Raw genomic sequence first — 22,063 nt, 5'->3', positions numbered from 1 at the left:
GAGAGCGCGGCGTCCCCTCCTCCGCCCGCGACAGCAGCTCCTGAGCGTGTGGGCCCATACGGACCCCGGCAGGTGACAGCTCCTGAGCATGTCAATATGGACCCTCGGCAGGTGACAGCTCCTGTCCGTATGGGCGGATACGGAGCCCTGGCAGGTGACAGCTCCTGAGCGTGTGGGCCCATACGGACCCCCGGCAGGTGACAGCTCCTGAGCATGTCAATATGGAGCCTCGGCAGGTGACAGCTCCTGAGCATGCTCACACACACCTAGCTCCCACAGCCAATACGTACACAATCCTCCCACAGGAAATCCCTCACCGCTCCCCCTCCTTTGCTCAATGGTTTCTTCGTTCCTGCACAAGCCTATAGCAGGATTTCCTAATCGAATAATTAGCGGGGGGAGCCGTCTCCTCCTCCCGCCCCCTGCCGGGGACTCTTCCCCAGCCATGTGTGTGCTGTGCCCGGAGCCGTGTGATGATTCATCAGCAGTGGGAGCCGGGGATGCTGCGTACTGAGACCTCCTATCAGAGGGGGCTGGGACATCATTAAACCCTGGGCTTAGCCGTGTCTGCTGCTCGGCATCATCATCATCATCATCCCGTCAGTAAACATGGAAGAGATCCTGAGAAAGCTGCAGAAGGAAGCCACTGGCAACAAGCACAGGGCTATCAAGGATACGTGTGCCCTGGCCATCGGTGAGTGGGCTCTGACAGATGATGGCTGCCTGCTTCAGTGCTGCTTGTCAGGTGGAGGCCACATGAATGATGACAGATGTGTCCTGTATGTGTGAGGCAGGTCCTGGCCAGAGAGGCTGCCATGCTCTGCCCTGTACATCCTAAACTTTCTCCATGGCATAGGTCTGATCGCTCCTATGAGGAGTGATGACTCTCCACAAGGAATCCATGTTGTATTATTAAGCACAGGCTCATCCCCTACTGTAGGAAAAAGCAGGTCCAGCAGCTCCCTGATCCCTGTGCCACCATTGCCCAGGGTATTCTGCCATTAGTGGCAGCCCCGCGTCTTCCGTTCATCTAGCTATCTCCATATCTTCAGGTGGTTGCTATGGAAACCTGTGACATTTTGGTGATGTCACTGACTTCTATTGACATGGTTCAGAAATTTGGGAATATGCAATCTACGTCCTCCCGTCTGGAATTCACTATTCATTGTAATGCATTGGCTTGATGAGTAATATGTGTGACCAGTGTAGAGGAACGCTGATACAAAGCCTCGTCATATGCACTACACAACATTAAAAGGCCCATACCTGTGGAAGCGTATGGCGGAATTAATAAAACGGAATACTCGGGAGCAAAGAACTGGACCCTTTAGACCTGGTGACAGGTTCCCTTTAGATACGGCGCAAAATACTGATCTTTCCATGCCACCAAAGATGGCCTGTGCCCCATATCCATGGTCATGTGCAGGAGGCCTCCATCCATGACTGGAAGATCCAGGCCTGAAGGCCAATTTCTTTTTATCTAATATGTGCAAATTCAAAATGTGCAGTAATCCTGAGTTCACCCCAAAATAATCCCCCAACTATCCGTATCTGTTATTATCATCAATAAATGTTTGATTATGATGAGCTACAAATAGACTGAGCCATGGTCATTTTTCCCCTGTGTCTAGGACTAATGCTTGGCCTGTATGATACGTGGAGGGAAGCTGTGGCCAAATTCACTCCTGTGCACATAGATAGCAATACCTGGCCTGTTGGCTGTGTCCTTACATGAGCAAATTGCCTCCAAGATATATGTAGTTAGGTCAATAGACCGGTCGAGCCAGGTAATGCAATACAAGTATGGTCCATGGATGAACTCTGCTTTGGGGGCTTGTCCTCTTTCAGAAAACTTTCTTTCATAGGCTGTGATAGCAATGAGCAAAACAGGGTTTCAGGGTGGCGTTACACGCTACGATATGTCGTCTGGGTCACGGAATTTGTGACGCACATCCGGCATCGTTATAGATGTCGTAGCGTGTGACACGTCCGAACGACTGTTAACGAGCAAAGATACTCACCTTATCGTAGCTCGTTTACACGTCGTTCATTTTCATAATGTCGCTCCTCCTTCTGTGCGCCGGTTGTTTGTGGTTCCCGTGGCAGCACACATCGCTACGTGTGACACCCTGGGAACAATGAACACAGCTTCCTTGCGTCCCGCCAGCAATGAGGAAGGAAGGAGGTGGGCGGGATGTTCCGGCAGCTCATCTCCGCTTCTATTGGGCGGCCACTGTGTGACGTCACTGTGATGCCGAACGTCCCTCCCCCTTCAGGAAGAGGATGTTCGTCGCCCACAGCGACATTGTTAGGCAGGTAAGTATATGTGACGAGGGTTATCGACATTGTGCGCCACGGGCAATTGCCCTTTGACGCACAAACAACGGGGGCGGGGACGATCGCTCATGCGATCGTACGATATATCTATATATAGCGTGTAACGCCGCCTTTAGCCTCCAAAATCCTATCCCAATATATAATAGGTGTAATAATAATATTAGATACGTCGCTAACCTCATGTGCAGGGCATTGCAGTAGCTTAGGTGTCCATGGTTACGACCACTAGTGACTGTCACTATATTAGTGGTCGTAACCATGGATACCTATGCTGTAATGCCTGCACATGAGGTAAGAGACATAGCTATAGCAGAAGAACTATAGTACATTTCTAATTGGAGGTATTTGCTAATATTCTTATTATTACACCCACTACATATTAGCATAGGATCTTTTAGGTGGGAATACCCCTTTAAGTTCCCATAGTAAATATCTTTAGGGTGTTTTGATGGCGGAAATACACTAAAAACGCGTGTAATCCGCACACGACTATATGAAAGCTTTGTCAAAGCCAAATTCCAGGAAGTATCAAAAACAAAGCAGCTTTATTTATAACATGACATATCAAAAGTAGACAAAACAGCAGTATCAAAAAGCGCTAGAAACGCATGCACTTAGACACGATGACAAAAATATAAGTACCTGCAGTTTAATCTACAGAATAGGTGAAGAAATGCTCCCAAAAATCTGCACCAAAAAGTCACCAAATACTCCTCCTAGAAACGGAGCCCAAGGGCAAATAATACTTGGATTGTTTTCTTTTTTATATTGCTACTGTAGTCTATGAAAGAAGGTCTTCTGAAAGGGACAGTCCATTTACACCTACAAATAAATGATGGATTTACTAGCAGTTTAGAAAGTAACACATTGTAAAAGTTTTCCATCTGTTTACTGAACATTTCACTACAGTGCCTTGAAAAAGTATTCATACCCTGTGAACTTTTCACTTTTTTTTTTTTTTTTTTTTACCGTTACACCCACAAACATAAATGTACTTTATATACCGTACTTTACCCACACAATGTTGCAAATATTTGTGAAGTGTAAAGAAAATGATGGTTTGGATGGTTTTCTAAATATTTTACAAATATGAATATTGTGACGTGCATTAGTATTCAGCTCCCTGTAGTGTGAGGCTCCTAAAATAAATCCTGAGTGGCCAATTGCTTTAGGAAGTCACCTAATTATATATTGAGTCCACCGTGGTGTAATTTATTCTCAGTATAACTACAGCTGTTCTGTGAAGGCCTCAGAGGTTTGCTTGAGAACATTAGGGATCAAGTAGCATCAGGAATACCAAAGAACACATCAGACAGGTCAGGGATAAAGTGGAGAAGAGTAAAGCAAGGTCAGGTTCTAATAAAATATCCCAAGCTCTGAAAATCTCACGGAGCACTGTTCAATCCATTATCCAAAAATGGAAGAAGTATGGCACAACTGTAAACTACAAAGTGTTTATGCTCGCGGGGCAAGCACTGTATTAGAGGTCCCCTTGACCAAAGGTACCTTTTACTTGCCTTGGGGGAGCGAACTGGACCAGCCGCCATGTCTTCACTACCTCTACCGAAGGTGGCAGCAGGTACACAAGCTAGTAAGCAGCTGGCAGAAAGCAACCCCAGGGGATCTGCAGGACCCAGGCAGCTGGCGCCATGCACACAATACAATCTCTGATAGTAATGACAACAACAGCAGGCGGAGTCGTGGATCTGTCCGACATGGATGGATGATTGGAGCAGAGACTGGCATGGATATTTGCAGTGGCGGGTATCGTGGTACCCAGTCGGCGTGGATGGTGGCAGCAGGTCAGCAAACTGAGACAGGACTAAAATATAAATGTCGGCACCAGAATTCAGCACAATGACAGCAGCAGCACAGTGAGACCTGAGAAGTAGAAATGTAACTAGCTCGCTGCCCAGGCACCTCCCTTAAGAGGGGGGGTGCCTTAAATACCTGAAACCTCTTAGCTGACCTGACAGGCACGTCTGGTCGAGGTGTGCTGGCCCTTTAAGAAAAGGGGCGTTATCAGGAAGCCTGTGAGGAGGTGTACACAGGCTCTGGGAGACAGCAGCATGGACTAAGACAGTGGGACGGGGCGGCCACCGCAGGGTGGCTAGGCAAGTAAGAGAACAGATGTCCCCACCGGGGGAGGGTGACAGGACAGCACGGGGACGCCGGTATGGGCGTTACACCAAGACATGGTTCACCATCTAAACCGACATCCCAAGCAAGGAGAGCACTAATTAGAGAAGCAGAAATGAAGCTCCTTGTCACTGTAGAGGAGCTGTAAAGCAAGCCATAAGAAGTATTGATGACAAAATTCCATGCAGGAGACACAGCTATCATGTGGAAGAAGATTCTCTGATTAGATGAGAACAAAGTAAAACTTTTTGGGATAATTGCAAAACGCTGTATGTCGGAAAACTAACTCTGCACATCACCCTGAAGACACCATCCCCATCATCACACATGACGGTGCCAGCATCGTGCTGTGGGGGTGCCTTTCTCCAGCGGGAACAGGGAAACTGGCCAGGGTTGATGGCGCTAAATAGAGTACAATCCTGAAGGAAACCTGTCAGAGTTTGGAAAAGATTTGAGACTGGGGTGTAAATTCACCTTCCAGCACGATAACGACCCTAACCATACTGCCAGCGCTACAATGGAAAGGTATAGAGAAAAGCATATTCATGTGTGTGAATGGCCCAGTCACAGTCCAGACCTAAATCCCATTGAGAATCTGTGGTCAGACTAGAAAGTTGCTGTTTACAAACCTCTTCATCCAATCTCACTGAGCTAGAGCTATTTATACAAAGAGAAATGAGCAAACAGGTCAACTCTAGATGTGGAAAGTTGGTAGATACATCCCACAAAGACGTACAGCAAGAATTGCAGTAGAAGGTGGTCCTACAAAGTATTGACTCAGGGGGGTTTGAATACAAATGCACCTCACAATTTTCAGATTTATATATTTAAAGTATTTAGAAACCCATGTATCATTTCCTTTACATTTACCAATATTTGATACTTAAGCGGGCTTTACACACTGCGATATTGGTCCCGATATCGCTAGTGTGGGTACCCGCCCCCATCTGTTGCGCGACACGGGCAAATCGCTGCCCGTGCCGCACAACATCGCCCAGACCCGTCACACATACTTACCTGCCCGGCGACGTCGCTGTGACCGGCGAACCGCCTCCTTTCTAAGGGGGGCGGTCCGTGCGGCGTCACAGCGACGTCACTCAGCGGCCGCCCAATAGCAGCGGAGGGGCGGAGATGAGTGGGACGTAACATCCCGCCCACCTCCTTCCTTCCGCATAGCGGCCAGGAGGCAGGTAAGGAGAGCTTCCTCGTTCCTGTGGTGTCACACGGAGCGATGTGTGCTGCCGCAGTAACGAGGAACAACCTTGTTACTGCTGCAGTAACGATTTTTGAGAATGGACCCCCATGTCACCGATGAGCGATTTTGCACATTTTTGCAACGATGCAAAATCGCTCATCAGTGTCACATGCAACGGCATCGCTAATGCGGCCGGATGTGCGTCACCAATTCCGTGACCCCAACGAGTTCGCATTAGCGATGTCGTAGCGTGTAAAGCCCCCTTTAGTGTTAGTATATCACATAAAACCCCAATACAGTAAAATACATTTAAGTTTGTGGGCGTAACGTAGAAAAGTACACTGGGTCCGAATACTTTTCGAAGGCACTGTAAATATTCAGCTCAGGCGAGTTGTTACTGAATGTCTGACCACACAATAATGGTGCTATATGAAGATGCAGCATTCTGTACCACCTGTAAGGGTTTTTCAGAGCTGCTGGATAGAGTTGTCTTATGTCGTTTCATGAGTGAAATTGCAAAGTGCTGTAAAAACAGGCAAATTTGCAGTTTTCTTGTCATTTAAAATTCATCTGTTCTCAAGAATGTAGGTATTTTTTAAGGTTATTGTTTAATGCTCATAGCCTAGCTTACCATGCAAAGTGCTTACAAGCTTCTTTTCTACATTTCTTGTAAGCACTGCTCTGGATGTGGCCGGATTGCTGGAGTGCGAATTCAGCGATCTTGATCTTGGAGTTTATCAGATGCTGCAAAGGCCAGCCGTCCTGGATCCAGTGGTACTGTTCCGTATTTGGGAAGCTATCCCTAAGGCCACAGATGCAGCTGTATATAAAGTTGGAGGAAAGAGCCAAAGGGTCCTTCCTCCACTACTCATTTTTTGTAAAGACCAAAGGTTCTCCTAGGACTTGAGTCACGTAAGAGCCTCTGGTTACCTGGCTGGCAGTGAAGAAGAGGGAATAGGAACATAACACAGCACAACAAATAAACACTTTTTGTCTGCTACTTGGCAAAAACCATGTGCGCTACACTAAATCGAATGCGCTGAATCCAAATCTGAAGTTAGTTTTTTTTGTAGCACGTCAGGATATTAAGTTATTCCAATTTTTGTGAAAATTAAAATAAGCAATTAATAAAGATACAGAATCGTTATGTCCCACAGTTTCACAACATGTATTATCATTTTTATTGAAAAAGAAGTATAGGTAAATAAACCAAAAAACTTAAAAATCACTTATAGTAGCCTAAGAAATCGCCTTCAACTCAGCAGAGTACTTTTAAAAGTGCTTCAGGCACTTGCTTTTGCGCTTGTGAGTGGTCCTAGTGGCCCGTTGCAAAAACCAGCAGTAATCGCCCATCATGTTGGGGTTAAAGCGACCTGGGTATCTTTTTTCCCTAGTAGAAATGTCCTGGTGGAATCTCTCACCATGTTCGTCACTGACATTACCCATATTTGGAGGAAAGAAGTCAAGATGTGAATGTAGGAAATGCATTTTCAATGACATTCGGGCACCATGCATTTCGTATGCTTGAAGCATATTGTCTATTAGTTCAGCATAGTTTTCTGCTCTTTCGTTTCCAAGGAAGTTTTGAACTACTAATATAAATGCATCCCATGCAGTTAGTTCAAGTGGGGTGAGTTATTTCTTGAAGATTTCATCATGGATTAGTTGGTGGATTTCAGGACCAATAAAGATTCCTGCTTTGAGTTTGGCCTCAGTTTTCAATGCACTAAACTTTTCCTTCAGATACTTAAATCCATTCCCTTGACGATCCATTGCTACTACAAAATTTTTCATTAGTCCTAGTTTAATGTGAAGAGGTGGAAGATAAACTTTAAGTGGATCGACAAGTGATTCGTGTTGAACATTGTGCTTACCAATCTTATGTTCATCTCTATTGGGCCACCGTTTAATTTTATAATGGTTGTTGTCATCTCGACTGTTCCATAGGCACAGAAAGCACATATGCTTAGTGTAACCTACCTGCAAACCAAGGACTAGTGCAACAACTTTGAGGTCAGCACAAATGTTCCATTGATGTTCTGAATATTTAATCAATTTCAGAATGATCTGCATAGAAGCATAGGTCTCTTTCATTCCAACCGCATGTGCAATGGGGACAGATGGCTTTTCATTGCCATTGTGCAACAGAACAGCTTTCAAGCTTGCTTTACTAGAGTCTATGAACAGTCTCCATTGATCTGGAAAATGTCTACAACCCAACTCTAGCATAAGCCCATTCACATCAGTACAGAAGCAGACACCATTTTCCATGACATAGTATGAAGCTAACTTTTTGTGTCGATAACGAAAGTGTGATATTGATGTGCCTTCTTGTAACAAATTCCATTGCTGAAGTCTAAGACTATGTGTCCACGGTAGAATGTACCTGCGGATTTTTCTGCATGAAAATCCGCGACTTTCGCGGCAAATCCGCACCCGCGGATTTGCCGCGGATTTACCGCGGATTTGTCGCGGATCTTGATGCGGATTTTTTTTTTTTTTCCCCATTCTATACCCAAAATCCGCACCAAATCTGCAACAAACAATTGACATGCTGCAGATTTTTCCGGATCAAAATCCGCGGCAAATCCGCAGCGGAAAAATCCGCAGCATGGACACAGCATTTCCAAAATGCCATTGAAATGGCTTGGAAGTGCCGCTGCTGCAGATTTTCGGGAAATCCGCGGCAAAATCCGCGGTAAATCCGCAGCGTGGGCACATAGCCTTACAGTTCTGATTTCTCTTTAGACAACGACAGATCTCGTATCAGATCATCTAAATCAGATTGGTTTAGTAGGTGTGGCTTACTCTTCTGATATTCCTGATCTTCTTGGGCATGAAATTCATCATTGCTGCCATCATCTTTTTTATTAGGATCTGAGCTATCACTGTCTGTCTCAGTAGCAGCGGCTGGTGGAGGAGGAACAGGCACTGGATTCTCCGCATCGTGTGGTAATGGCTTACGAGCAGACTCACAGTCAGGGTACACAATTTGTGATTTATTCCTCTTTGAATATCCGGCAATTTTAGTCATACAGAAATAACAGTCCGAACTATGATCTTTCTGTTCACGCCAAACCATGGGCACTGCAAATGTCAATCCTTTTCTTTTCCCATTCAACCATTGCGTTAGCCCAGAGTAGCACACAGTGCAACACACATGAGGTGCCCAGTTTTTATCCTGATCTCCTACTTGACAATCAAAATAATACTTGTAAGCAACTCTTACTCTTCTGGTCAAATTCTTGCGTTGATCAAACGTAATAAATTTCCCGCAAACATAACAAAAATTGTCCGGGTCGTTAAGACATTTACGTCTATTCATTGTAATCCAGATAAATCGCACTACTAGCTTTAAAAGAAAACTTTATTGAACACTGTCCAACAGTTGTCTGTAAATCTGGTGTCAGCACTCCCTATATATAGCCATAACTGGTTAATGCTGACATCAGCTCCCAGACATGTCTGGATAGGTCCTACATATAGCCATAACTGGTTAGTGCTGATATCAGCTCCCATACCTGTCTGGACATGCCCGGATAGGTCCGGGGAGGTCAACGAATGTGTGTAAGAATATCTTCAACAATGCCTGAATAGGCGTATGGCCTTTTGTAAGTATAACTCAAAATCTGGACGTGCTGTGCAAATTCTGAGTTCATATTTGGAATCAGCATGTTCAAATTAGTAAAGAACACATGTTTTACCCTCAGTAGCAAAAACATTGTTGTGCTGTGATAATATGAGTAACCTGAGTGTGGTTTGTATCTGTTGTGAGGTAGCGTCGTCGGCTGCGCTGCAGAAGACACGGGATCCAGGCACCAAGGTTCACAGCACACGGTTTATTATTCAAAGAACAAGTCCACAATAGTACATATGGGCCTTTCCGGCAGAGAACTCAGGGAGATGTGATCACTCCCTCACACCCGGCACACCTGCCCTCGTTCCTGTTTCCTTTTAACCCTTCCTGAAGCCTGTAGGGAAACAGCATTAACCCCGGAGTGGAGTTGCTTTCTATCATGGAGTGAGCACAACCGGGGCGAGACATACCGGCCGTCATAGATAACCCCGGTCACAGTCTCACATATCCCCCCCCTCAGTTCAAGCGTGCGGGGTTGAACTCCTGCCATCAAACACGGGCCGCGGGACAAGGCATCGGCGTTGCCCTGCAACCTACCGGCCCGGTGTTCAACCGTAAACCGGAAGTTCTGCAGAGAAAGGATAACCCGGGCATTCCGTTCCTTGGCGGACCTCATCCAGACCAGTGGAGAGTGATCCGTCACCAAGCGAAACTGACGTCCCAGCAGGTAATAGCGTAGGGACTCCAAGGCCCACTTGATCGCCAGGCACTCCTTCTCCACTACGCTATAATTCCGCTCGGGAGGGGTGAGCTTCCTACTCAAGAAGGTGACGGGGTGTTCCTCCCCCTGAACCACCTGAGACAGCACTGCCCCCAGGCCGACCTCCGAGGCGTCAGTCTGTACTATGAACTCCTTCCGGAAATCAGGGTTGACCAGAACGGGCTGTCCGCACAGGACCTCCTTCAGGGCCCGGAAGGAGTCCTCGGCCTGCGGAGTCCAGCGCACCATGACGGACTTCTTGCCTTTGAGAAGGTCCGTCAAGGGGGCTGATAGTCCCGCAAAATCTTTTACAAACCTCCTGTAGTACCCCACGATACCCAGGAAGGCCCTAACCTGCTTCGTGGTCAGGGGTCTAGGCCACTTCTGGATCGCCTCAACCTTGTTAATTTGGGGCTTAATCACTCCTTGGCCTATCACGTAGCCCAAGTAGCGGGCTTCCGTGAGACCCAATGCACATTTCTTGGGATTGGCTGTCAATCCGGCTGTTCGAAGCGCGTCCACCACCGCTTGTACCTGTTCCAAGTGGGTCTGCCAATCGGAGCTGTAAATAATGATGTCATCAAGGTACGCTGATGCATACGCCTGGTGGGGTTCCAGCACTAAGTCCATCAACCTCTGGAACGTGGCCGGAGCGCCATGTAACCCAAAAGGCAAGACAACATAGTGGAAGAGACCCTCTGGCGTAACAAAAGCGGTTTTCTCCTTGGCGGACTCCGTCAGTGGCACCTGCCAGTACCCCTTGGTCAGGTCGAGCGTGGTAAAATATCGCGCCTGTCCCAGCCTATCAATCAGCTCATCCACCCGGGGCATGGGGTAGAGATCGAACTTGGATATTTCGTTCAATCTCCTAAAGTCATTGCAGAACCTTAAGGAGCCATCGGGTTTTGGTATTAGGACAATCGGACTAGCCCATTCACTCCGGGATTTTTCGATGACCCCCAGGCGTAACATTGTCTTTACTTCCTCCGATATGGCTTGTCGTCGAGCCTCCGGTACCCGGTATGACTTCAGGCGTACCTTCAGGTGGGGCTCGGTGACAATATCATGTCGTATCAGACTGGTCCTACCGGGCAGCTCAGAGAAGACATCGGGGTTCTGCTGAACCAACCGTCTGGCCTCTCGCCTCTGTTGCTTGGTGAGGGCTTCTCCAATCCTTACTTCCGGTTCGTCCTCTCCGGAGGTCGCTGGAGCCGGATGTGAACGACCCGAAGAGGAGGGAGATGGGGAGAAAACAGCCATCAGGCTTTCCCGTTCCTGCCAAGGTTTTAATAAGTTGACATGGTATATTTGTTCAGGTTTCCGCCTACCGGGCTGCAATACTTTATAGTTAACCACCCTGACTCTTTCCTTTATCTCGTAGGGGCCGTGCCACTGAGCCAGGAATTTACTCTCCGCCGTGGGGATCAATACCAACACCCGATCCCCGGGTTTAAAGGTCCGCACGGTGGCTTGTCTATTGTAGCGGCCGCTTTGCGCGGCCTGAGCCTCCTGTAAATGCTCCTTCACAATTGGCATGACCGCGCTTATGCGGTTCTGCATACCCAAAATGTGTTCAATCACACTTTTATGGGGGGTGGGCTCCTGCTCCCAGGTTTCTTTTGCCAGGTCCAACAATCCCCGGGGATGTCGCCCGTATAACAATTCAAAAGGCGAAAACCCCGTGGATGCCTGTGGCACCTCTCGTATGGCAAACATCAAATAGGGAAGCATCATATCCCAGTCTTTGGAAATCACCCTTTTGAGCATAGTTTTCAGGGTTTTATTGAATCGTTCCACTAAACCGTCCGTCTGAGGATGATACACAGACGTACGCAACTGCTTGATCTGGAGTAGCCGGCATAGTTCTTTGGTCACTTTAGACATGAATGGGGTCCCCTGATCCGTAAGGATCTCCTTGGGCAACCCCACCCGGCAGAACACAGCAAACAACTCCCGAGCTATAAGCTTTGCTGCAGTATGTCTGAGAGGTATCGCCTCTGGATAACGGGTGGCATAGTCAACGATCACTAGGATATGCTGGTGCCCTCGAGCAGACTTTACGAGGGGCCCCACCAGATCCATCCCTATCCGTTCAAAAGGGACTTCTATAATGGGTAACGGTACCAACGGACTGCGAAAGTGGGTCAGGGGTGCGGTAAGCTGACACTCCGGGCAGGTTTCGCAGAACCGTTTTACCTCCCCAAAGACCCCGGGCCAATAGAACCTTTGCAATATTCGCTCCTGCGTTTTCTTGACCCCTAGGTGACCACTCATCAGGTGTTTATGAGCCAAGTCGAGGACCCGCCGGCGATACGGCTGGGGCACCACCAACTGCTCTACCCCTACGCCCCGTATTTCATCTACCCGGTAGAGTAAATCCTGCTTAAGAGCGAAATGGGGGTATCTTACCTGGGCACCAGGCAGCTGTGCCACCCCGTCAACTACTGTCACCCGACTCCGGGCATGTATTAATGTAGGGTCCTGGAGTTGGGCTGTCCCAAACGTATCCGGGGATGCCTCCAACTCCGGGATGGGCTCGACCGTCTCAGCCTCTCCTGCCAATACCTCTAGGGGCGACCTATCAGGTTCACATCCTGTCCCTATCATGGGGACCCCTACGGCAGGCGTCCCGGATTCAGGATTGTAGGGCTCAGGTCCCGGACTGACCAATATCTGAGGGGACTTAGGAGGTCCCTTCCATAAAGTCCAAAAATAGGGCAGATCCCTTCCTAGGATCACATCATAGGGAAGAGTATTAATAAGTCCCACCTCATGTTGCACCTGACCGCAAGGTGCTGTGATGGTGACTATCCCCGTGGGATAGTCTCGGCGGTCCCCATGTATGCAAACCACCCCCACGGTACGTCCTGTGGCCTTTACTTTAGCCCTTAGGGTTGATCGCACAAGGGTCACTAAGCTTCCGGAATCCAACAAGCCTGTAACCGGACATCCATTCACCTGTATTTGGCACAAGTGGGGCTCAGTCTCTGGGTAGACCAGGTCAGCGGTACACACCACCTGAGCATACATTGAACCCCGTCGGGTAACCCCACAATCCATGGGCTCCGTGGTGAGGGGACACTGGGCTTCCATATGTCCCACCCGCTGGCACCGCCAACATCTAATAGGGAAGGACACCCCCTTGACGAGTTGTCGTTTAGGGTACATAGTTTTCCGGACCTCAGGGACGGAGGGTGCGGCCTCAGACGGGACGGTAGCGGACTCGCGCACCGGTGTCAGCGGTGGGTCCTTGGCCCTAGGCTTGGAGGGGCCGGACCGACGGGCGGTACGCAAAGTCTCAGTGTCCCGTATCAAGTCCTGCGTAGCCACATGCCGCTCTACCAGGCATACTAATTGGTCCAGGGTACTTGGGTCGCCCTGTCCAACCCACCGTTGAATGGTGACGGGTAAAGTGCGTACAAAACGGTCAACAACTACCCTTTCTACCATTTGCGCCGGGCTCAGAGTGTCAGGCTGCAACCACTTTTTTACGAGATGCAACAAGTCATAGGCCTGGGAGCGTACAGGTTTGGTTTCCTCAAAGAACCACTGATTTATCCGCTGAGCCCGTACATAGGTATTCACCCCCAACCGAGCCAGTATTTCGGCTTTCAGGGTCACATAGTCAATGGCGTCCTCGGTACAGAGGTCCAGGTACGCTTTTTGGGGTTCCCTCGTCAGATAGGGTGACAATACCTCAGCCCACTGCGGGGTCGGCAGCTTTTCCCGCTCGGCCACCCGCTCAAACACCGCCAGGAACGCTTCCACATCATCACCCGGGGTCATCTTTTGCAACGCTTGTCTCACCGCTTTCCGGACGCTGCCGTCGTCACCCGGTCCCTGGGTTGTTGCTGCCGGTCCGGCACGGATCGACTTGGCCAGGAGAACCATCTGTTCTTGGTGCCTTTTTTCATGCAATTGCAAGGCTTGCTGCTGACGTGCATTGGCCTGATCCATCTGTTCTTGGAATTTTTTTTTCCTGCACTTGCAAGGATTGGAGCAGGTGTGCATTGGTCTGTTGCTGCTGTGCATTAGCCTGTTGCTGCTGTGCATTAGCCTGAGCCAAATGCTTTAGTATGTCCTCCATGGCGTCGCCGGGTTTGGGCTGTAGTATAGCCGCTCGAATCCAGGACATGCGCAGCTGGGTCACCAGGGATGAATGCTACACCTCACCGGCTGTCATGCCCGCCGATTCTCCACCATATGTGAGGTAGCGTCGTCGGCTGCGCTGCAGAAGACACGGGATCCAGGCACCAAGGTTCACAGCACACGGTTTATTATTCAAAGAACAAGTCCACAATAGTACATATGGGCCTTTCCGGCAGAGAACTCAGGGAGATGTGATCACTCCCTCACACCCGGCACACCTGCCCTCGTTCCTGTTTCCTTTTAACCCTTCCTGTAGCCTGTAGGGAAACAGCATTAACCCCGGAGTGGAGTTGCTTTCTATCATGGAGTGAGCACAACCGGGGCGAGACATACCGGCCGTCATAGATAACCCCGGTCACAGTCTCACACTGTTTATTAATCTAGCAGAGCTGTGTTTGCATTGATGTCCCTGAGCTGTGTGTCTACACCATGGGGCATAATACTATCTCGGAAGGAATGTATTGCTCTGGTGTTTTGGGTTTTTTTCCCCCCTCTTGTTTTTAAATGTGAGGTATGGCGAAGCTGTCTCTGTTTGCAGCGTTGGAGAGGATACAGATCATGTCAGCAGTGCCATGATGCTTCACTCTGAAGCGAATTGGGAATCCCTTCCCCTGGGAAACAGAAGCTAGGAGGCAGGGAACGGTGTGCTCCTGCAGAAGGTGAAAATAACCCTTGAAAGTGGATGTTACATTAGGGCACACAGAATGTCCTAGATGGGGCTTCCCTTTTACTGTTTTTTTTTTTTCCTGTATCATCCTTCTGTTAGTCTTAAGGCATTTTTTATATAGTACAGACCAAAAGTTTGGACACACCTTCACATTCAAAGAGTTTTCTTCATTTTCTTGACTCTGAAAATTGTAGATTCACATTGAAGGCATCAACACTATGAATTACATGTGGAATGAAATACTTAACAAAAAAGTGTGAAACAACTGAAAATATGTCTTATACTCTAGGTTCTTCAAAGGAGCCACCTTTTGCTTTGATTACTGCTTTGCACACTCTTGGCATTCTCTTGATGAACTTCAAGAGGTAGTCACCGGAAATGGTCTTCCAACAGTCTTGAAGGAGTTCCCAGAGATGCTTAGCACTTGTTGGCCCTTTTGCCTTCACTCTGTGGTTCAGCTCACCCCAAACCATCTCAATTGTGTTTAGGTCTGGTGACTGTGGAGGCCAGGTCATCTGGCGTAGCACCCCATCACTATCCTTCTTAGTCAAATAGCCCTTACACAGCCTGGAGGTGTGTTTGGGGTCATTGTCCTGTTGAAAAATAAATGATGGTCCAACTAAACACAAACCGGATGTAATAGCATGCTGCTGCAAGATGCTGTGGTAGGCATGCTGGTTCAGTATGTCTTCAATTTTGAAAAATTCCCAACAGTGTCACCAGCAAAGCACTCCCACACCATCACATCTCCTCCTCCATGCTTCACAGTGGGAACCAGGCATGTAGAGTCCATCCGTTCACCTTTTCTGCGTCGCACAAAGACACGGTGGTTAGATCAAAGATCTCAAATTTAGACTCATCAGACCAAAGCACAGATTTCCACTGGTCTAATGTCCATTCCTTGTGTTCTTTAGCCCAAACAAGTCTCATCTGCTTGTTGCCTGTCCTTAGCAGTGGTTTCCTAGCAGCTATTTTACCATGAAGGCCTGCTGCACAAAGTCTCCTCTTAACAGTTGTTATAGAGATCTCTGCTGCTAGAAAAAACTCTGTGTGGCATTGACCTGGTCTCTAATCTAAGCTGCTGTTAACCTGTGATTTCTGAGGCTGGTGACTGGGATAAATGTATCCTCTGCAGCAGAGGTGACTCTTAGGCTGGGGCCACACGGGGACTACTGCGATCCCCTTGCATGAGACTCGGCTCGTGCTGGCAGTACAGCAGAGCCAAGTGTCATGCGTGTGTCCTTGCAACTGAGGTCCGTTCGTGCGAGCAGACCTCAGCTGCAGGGGGTGGGCCGGCACTCAGGAGGGGAGGGAGGGATTTCTCCCCCTCTCTCCTGCATAGCCGGCTATTGCCATTCTCGCACTGCACTAGCAGTACACCGGAGTACCGCGAGTGCAGTGCGATTTTTCTCTCGCCCCATTCACTTGAATGGGTGCGAGAGAAAGAGTCTCAGCTTACAATCGCAGCATGCTGCGATTGTTTTCTCGGTCCGATTAGGGCTGAGAAAATAATCGCTCATGTGTGCTGACACACAGGCTAGAATTGGTCCGAGGGGAATGCGATGTTTTATCGCACTCCACTCGCACCGATTTTCTCGCCGTGTGGCTTAGGCCTTATTCTTACTCTCCTGGGGCGGTGCTCATGTGAGCCAGTTTCCTTGTAGCATTTGATGGTTTTTGCCACTGCACTTGGGGACACTTTCAAGGTTTTCCCAATTTTTCGGACTGACTGACCTTCATTTCTTAAGCCCACTTTACACGTTGCAATTAGTTGTACAATCGCATTTGCGATGTGACACGCCCAGGTTGCATACGGGATCTATGAGATTTCACGTTGGTCGTTCATTTGCTGTCACACGAGCGTTAGTAGTCTATGTTAAATTGGTCAATTGTGTGTGCGATCCTTTAGATCATGTGTTCTGTGACGTATGCATTGGGCACCTTTTTTTTTTTTTTTTTTTATTTATTGACTTGCCAAGCGTGTGTAATGTGTAGGGATGCGTTTTTACTATGTCATCTGCCATTCAGCTCTGCTACATGGCCGCTAACAGCAGACACAGACAGCCATGTAGCAGAGCTGAATGGCAGATGACAGCAGACACAGACAGAGCCGCACTGTCAGAATGAACTCGGGTGAACTTCACCCGACTTCATGGTCATGCTGCGGCTCTGTCTGTGTCGCGCCCTGATTAGCGGTCACCAGTGAAGGGCTCACCGGTGACCGTTAATCTCCTGAGTAACTGAAGTTACCAGCCCTCTCTCATATACTCACCAATCCCCGATCCCCGGCGCTGCACGGCTTTCTCACTGCTCCGGCGGCTTTTACTGTTTTGAAAAAGCCGGCCGCCCATTAAACAATCTCGTATTCCCTGCTTTCCCCGCCCACCAGCGCCTATGATTGGTTACAGTGAGACACGCCCCCACTCTGAGTGACAGGTGTCACACTGCACCCAATCACAGCAGCCGGTGGGCGTGTCTATACTGTGTAGTGAAATAAATAATTAAATAATTAAAAAAAACGGCGTGCGGTTCCCCCCATTTTTAAAACCAGCCAGATAAAGCCATACGGCTGAAGGCTGGTATTCTCAGGATGGGGAGCTCCACGTTATGGGGAGCCCCCCACCCTAACAATATCAGCCAACAGCCGCCCAGAATTGCCGCATACATTAGATGCGACAGTTCTGGGGCTGTACCCGGCTCTTCCCGATTTACCCTGGTGCGTTGGCAAATCGGGGTAATAAGGAGTTATTGGCAACCCATAGCTGCCAATAAGTCCTAGATTAATCATGTCAGGCGTCTATGAGACACCCTCCATGATTAATCTGTAAGTTACAGTAAATAAACACACACCCGAAAAAATCCTTTATTAGAAATAAAAACACAAACATATACCCTGGTTAACCACTTTAATCAGCCCCAAAAAGCCCTCCTTGTCCGGCGTAATCCAGGATGATCCAGCGTCGCTTCCACCGCAGCTGCATGGAGGTGACCGGAGCTGCAGCACACACAGCCGCTCCGGTCACCTCCACACAGCAAATGAACACAGCCGTGCGATCAGCTGCTGTCACTGAGGTTACCCGCGGCCACCGGTGGATGCAGCGGTGGCCGCGGGTAACCTCAGTGACAGCAGCTGATCGCGCGGCTGTGTTCATTTGCTGCATGGAGGTGACCGGAGCGGCTGTGTGTGCTGCGGCTCCGGTCACCTCCATGCAGCAGCGCTGGATGCGACGCTGGATCATCCTGGATTACGCCGGACAAGGAGGGCTTTTTGGGGCTGATTAAAGTGGTGAACCAGGGTATATGTGTGTGTTTTTATTTCTAATAAAGGATTTTTTCGGGTGTGTGTGTTTATTTACTGTAACTTACAGATTAATCATGGAGGGTGTCTCATAGACACCTGACATGATTAATCTAGGACTTATTGGCAGCTATGGGCTGCCAATAACTCCTTATTACCCCGATTTGCCAACGCACCAGGGTAAATCGGGAAGAGCCGGGTACAGCCCCAGAACTGTCGCATCTAATGTATGCGGCAATTCTGGGCGGCTGTTGGCTGATATTGTTAGGGTGGGGGGCTCCCCATAACGTGGAGCTCCCCATCCTGAGAATACCAGCCTTCAGCCGTATGGCTTTATCTGGCTGGTTTTAAAAATGGGGGGGACCGCACGCCGTTTTTTTTAATTATTTAATTATTTATTTCACTACACAGTATAGACACGCCCACCGGCTGCTGTGATTGGGTGCAGTGTGACACCTGTCACTCAGAGTGGGGGTGTGTCTCACTGTAACCAATCATAGGCGCTGGTGGGCGGGGAAAGCAGGGAATACGAAATTGTTTAATGGGCGGCCGGCTTTTTCAAAACAGTAAAAGGCGCCGGAGCAGTGTGAATGCCGTGCAGCGCCAGGGATCGGGGATCGGTGAGTATATGAGAGAGGGGGATAGACTGACATGGACAGAGAGAGAGGGACAGAGATAGTGACGGACTGACAGAGATTAGTGCATGACAGACATTGTGAGGCGCTTCAGAACGCAGCTTTTCAGCTGCGCTCTGAAGCAGACCTTTTTTAAGCTGCGGTGCAGAGCGCACACCTGCGCACATAGCATCAGACAACAAAATCGTATGAGGGATGTCACACGTTACAATTGACTAGGTTCTTGCAACAAAACGCTCAATTCTAGAGAATGATACGATGTGTTTGCGATCAACGGTTTTGCGTTCAATCCTGATCGCATGTAGCTGTCACACGCAGATACCTCACAAACGATGCCGGATGTGCGTCACTTACAACTTGACCCCAACGACGGATTGTGAGATATATTGAAGCGTGTGTAGCGGGCTTAAGAGTAATGATGGCCATTCATTTTTCTTTATTTATCTGCTCTTTTCTTGCCATAATACAAATTCTATCAGTCTATTCAGTAGGACTGTCAGTTGTGTATCCACCAGACTTCTGCACAACACAACTGATGGTCCCAACCCCATTCATAGGGCAAGAAATCCCACTTATTAAACCTGACAGGGCACACCTGTGACGTGAAAACCATTTCCGCATTTCCGGTGACTACCTCATGAAGTTCATCAAGAGACTGCCAAGAGTGTGCAAAGCAATAATCAAAGCTAAAGATGGCTACTTTGAAGAACCTAGAATATAAGACATATTTTCAGTTGTTTCACACTTTTTTAAGTATTTAATTCCATATGTGTTAATTCATAGTGTTGATGCCTTCAATCTGAATCTAGAGTTTTCAGAGTCATGATAATAAAGAAAACTCTTTGAACGAGAAGGTGTGTCCAAACTTTTGTTCTGTACTGTATATATTTTGGATCATGTACATAGTGTTTTATTGCAGAAAAAAATTCCATAAATGAATTTCTTGCATTGATTGGACATTTTTTTTTTTGTTATACAGATGTATTAGAAGCTCCAGAGGGCATAGCCAAGATACCGCCTTGCCAACTAAGGTAAGTGCCTTCCACTTCCGCTCTACAAAGATGAGCAGCTCTGTACATCTATTGTATATGTTCTATTATAATAAATATTACTGATCAATGCTGTCTATGGAGGCACACTGCTATTTATCTTATATTTTGGACTATAAAACGCACTTATTAGCAAAAAAAAAATTTTTTTTAAGAAGTGTGTGTGTGTGTGTCTTATGATCTAGAGCAGGGGTGGGGAACCTTTTTGCTGCCGGGGGCCATTTGGAAATTTCTGCCAACCTTCGGGGGCCGCACAAAATTATCAATGTGAAAATGAACCAACTATGTTTGGTCAAACAGTTAGTTAACTCACTCCTATTGGGGTGGCTGGAGCGGCTTCTCTTTGGTGCGGCTGTGATGTTCGGTGATACTTATGTTGCTTCTCTCTTTTCCAGGTTTGTCACGGTCTGGAGCGCAGGCAACTCTTTGTGATAATAAGATTGGTAGACTATACACATCACACAACAGACACAGGGACTGGAGTATATAAATCACAGGAGACACATACATGACTGAAGGGGCTGTTGGCATATACATCACATAGGAGACGCAGGGACTGCTGTATATACATCACATAGGAGACGCTGGGTCTGCTGTATATACATCACATAGGAGACGCTGAGTCTGCTGTATATACATCACAAGAGACACCTACATCACAGAAGACACTGGGGGCACATACATCACACAAGGGGCTGGGGACATGTATATGCCCCCTCCTGTGAGGTATATGCCCCCAGCCCGTCCTGTGAGGTATATGCCCCCAGCCCGTCCTGTGAGGTATATGCCCCCAGCCCGTCCTGTGAGGTATATGCCCCCAGCCCCTCCTGTGAGGTATATGCCCCCAGCCCCTCCTGTGAGGTATATGCCCCCAGCCCCTCCTGTGAGGTATATGCCCCCAGCCCCTCCTGTGAGGTATATGCCCCCAGCCCCTCCTGTGAGGTATATGCCCCCAGCCCCTCCTGTGAGGTATATGCCCCCAGCCCCTCCTGTGAGGTATATGCCCCCAGCCCCTCCTGTGAGGTATATGCCCCCAGCCCCTCCTGTGAGGTATATGCCCCCAGCCCCTCCTGTGAGGATTATGCCCCCAGCCCCTCCTGCGAGGATTATGCCCCCAGCCCCTCCTGTGATATGTACAGCCCCAGCATCTCCAATGTGATGTATATACCCCAGTGTGTGATGTATATATCACAGGAGGGGTTGGGGCATACACATCACAGAAGACCCTGAGGCATATCTATGAGGTATATGCCCCCAGCCCCTCCTGTGAGGTATATGCCCCCAGCCCCTCCTGTGAGGTATATGCCCCCAGCCCCTCCTGTGAGGTATATGCCCCCAGCCCCTCCTGTGAGGTATATGCCCCCAGCCCCTCCTGTGAGGTATATGCCCCCAGCCCCTCCTGTGAGGATTATGCCCCCAGCCCCTCCTGCGAGGATTATGCCCCCAGCCCCTCCTGTGATATGTACAGCCCCAGCATCTCCAATGTGATGTATATACCCCAGTGTGTGATGTATATATCACAGGAGGGGTTGGGGCATACACATCACAGAAGACCCTGAGGCATATCTATGACAGGAGGGGCTGGGAGCATATACATAACAGGAGATGCTGGGGAACACACATTACTAGGTCACAGGGAGGCATAAGCATTGCTGTGGGGCGCACACATCACTAGGGCGGCACAGAGAGCACTAGGGGGGCACAGACATCACTAGGTGGGCACAGGCATCACTAAGGGGGGGCACAGAGACAACACTAAGGGGGGAGCACACAGACATCACTAAGGGGGTGGCACACAGGCATCACTAAGGGGGGGGGCACACAGGCATCACTAAGGGGGGGCACAGAGACATCACTAAGAAGGGGGGGCACAGAGACATCACTAAGAAGGGGGGGCACACAGACATCACTAAGGGGGGGCACACAGACATCACTAAGGGGGGGGAAGGGGCACACAGACATCACTAAGGGGGGGGGGAAGGGCACACAGACATCACTAGGAGGAGACTGGGAGGCACAGACAGCACTTGCAGAGCACAGACTTCACTAGGGGGTATACTGCACTTGGGGTGGTAAGAAGCACTGGAGAGAACTCAACAGTGGGGGTATCCACATCACTGGGGAATCTGCACACAGCACTGCAGGGGGCACGCTGCACCGGACAAGGGGCAGAGAGCGGGCAGCACACAGCGCCGGGGAGCGGCAGCACACAGGACGTGGAGCTACACGCTGCACCGGAGAAGGGGCAGAGAGTGGG

At 48.8% G+C, this 22,063-nt stretch overlaps 1 protein-coding gene across 1 annotated transcript in view; it reads left to right on the top strand.

Moving 5' to 3' along the window:
* The first annotated feature begins 293 nt into the window (after nt 1-293).
* The window catches only part of ARFGEF3 (ARFGEF family member 3), a 240,922-nt gene continuing 219,152 nt past the window's right edge, over nt 294-22,063 (top strand). Inside the window, exons 1-2 of the mRNA XM_075339833.1 lie at nt 294-694; nt 19,737-19,788. Coding sequence (XP_075195948.1) covers nt 610-694; nt 19,737-19,788 — 137 coding nt within the window. The 5' untranslated portion in view covers nt 294-609. The remainder of the gene's footprint in view (nt 695-19,736; nt 19,789-22,063) is intronic.

Source organism: Anomaloglossus baeobatrachus, chromosome 3 (genome assembly GCF_048569485.1).
Source record: "Anomaloglossus baeobatrachus isolate aAnoBae1 chromosome 3, aAnoBae1.hap1, whole genome shotgun sequence".
NCBI lineage: Eukaryota > Metazoa > Chordata > Amphibia > Anura > Aromobatidae > Anomaloglossus > Anomaloglossus baeobatrachus.
This window is presented reverse-complemented; position numbering and strand designations above follow the sequence as displayed.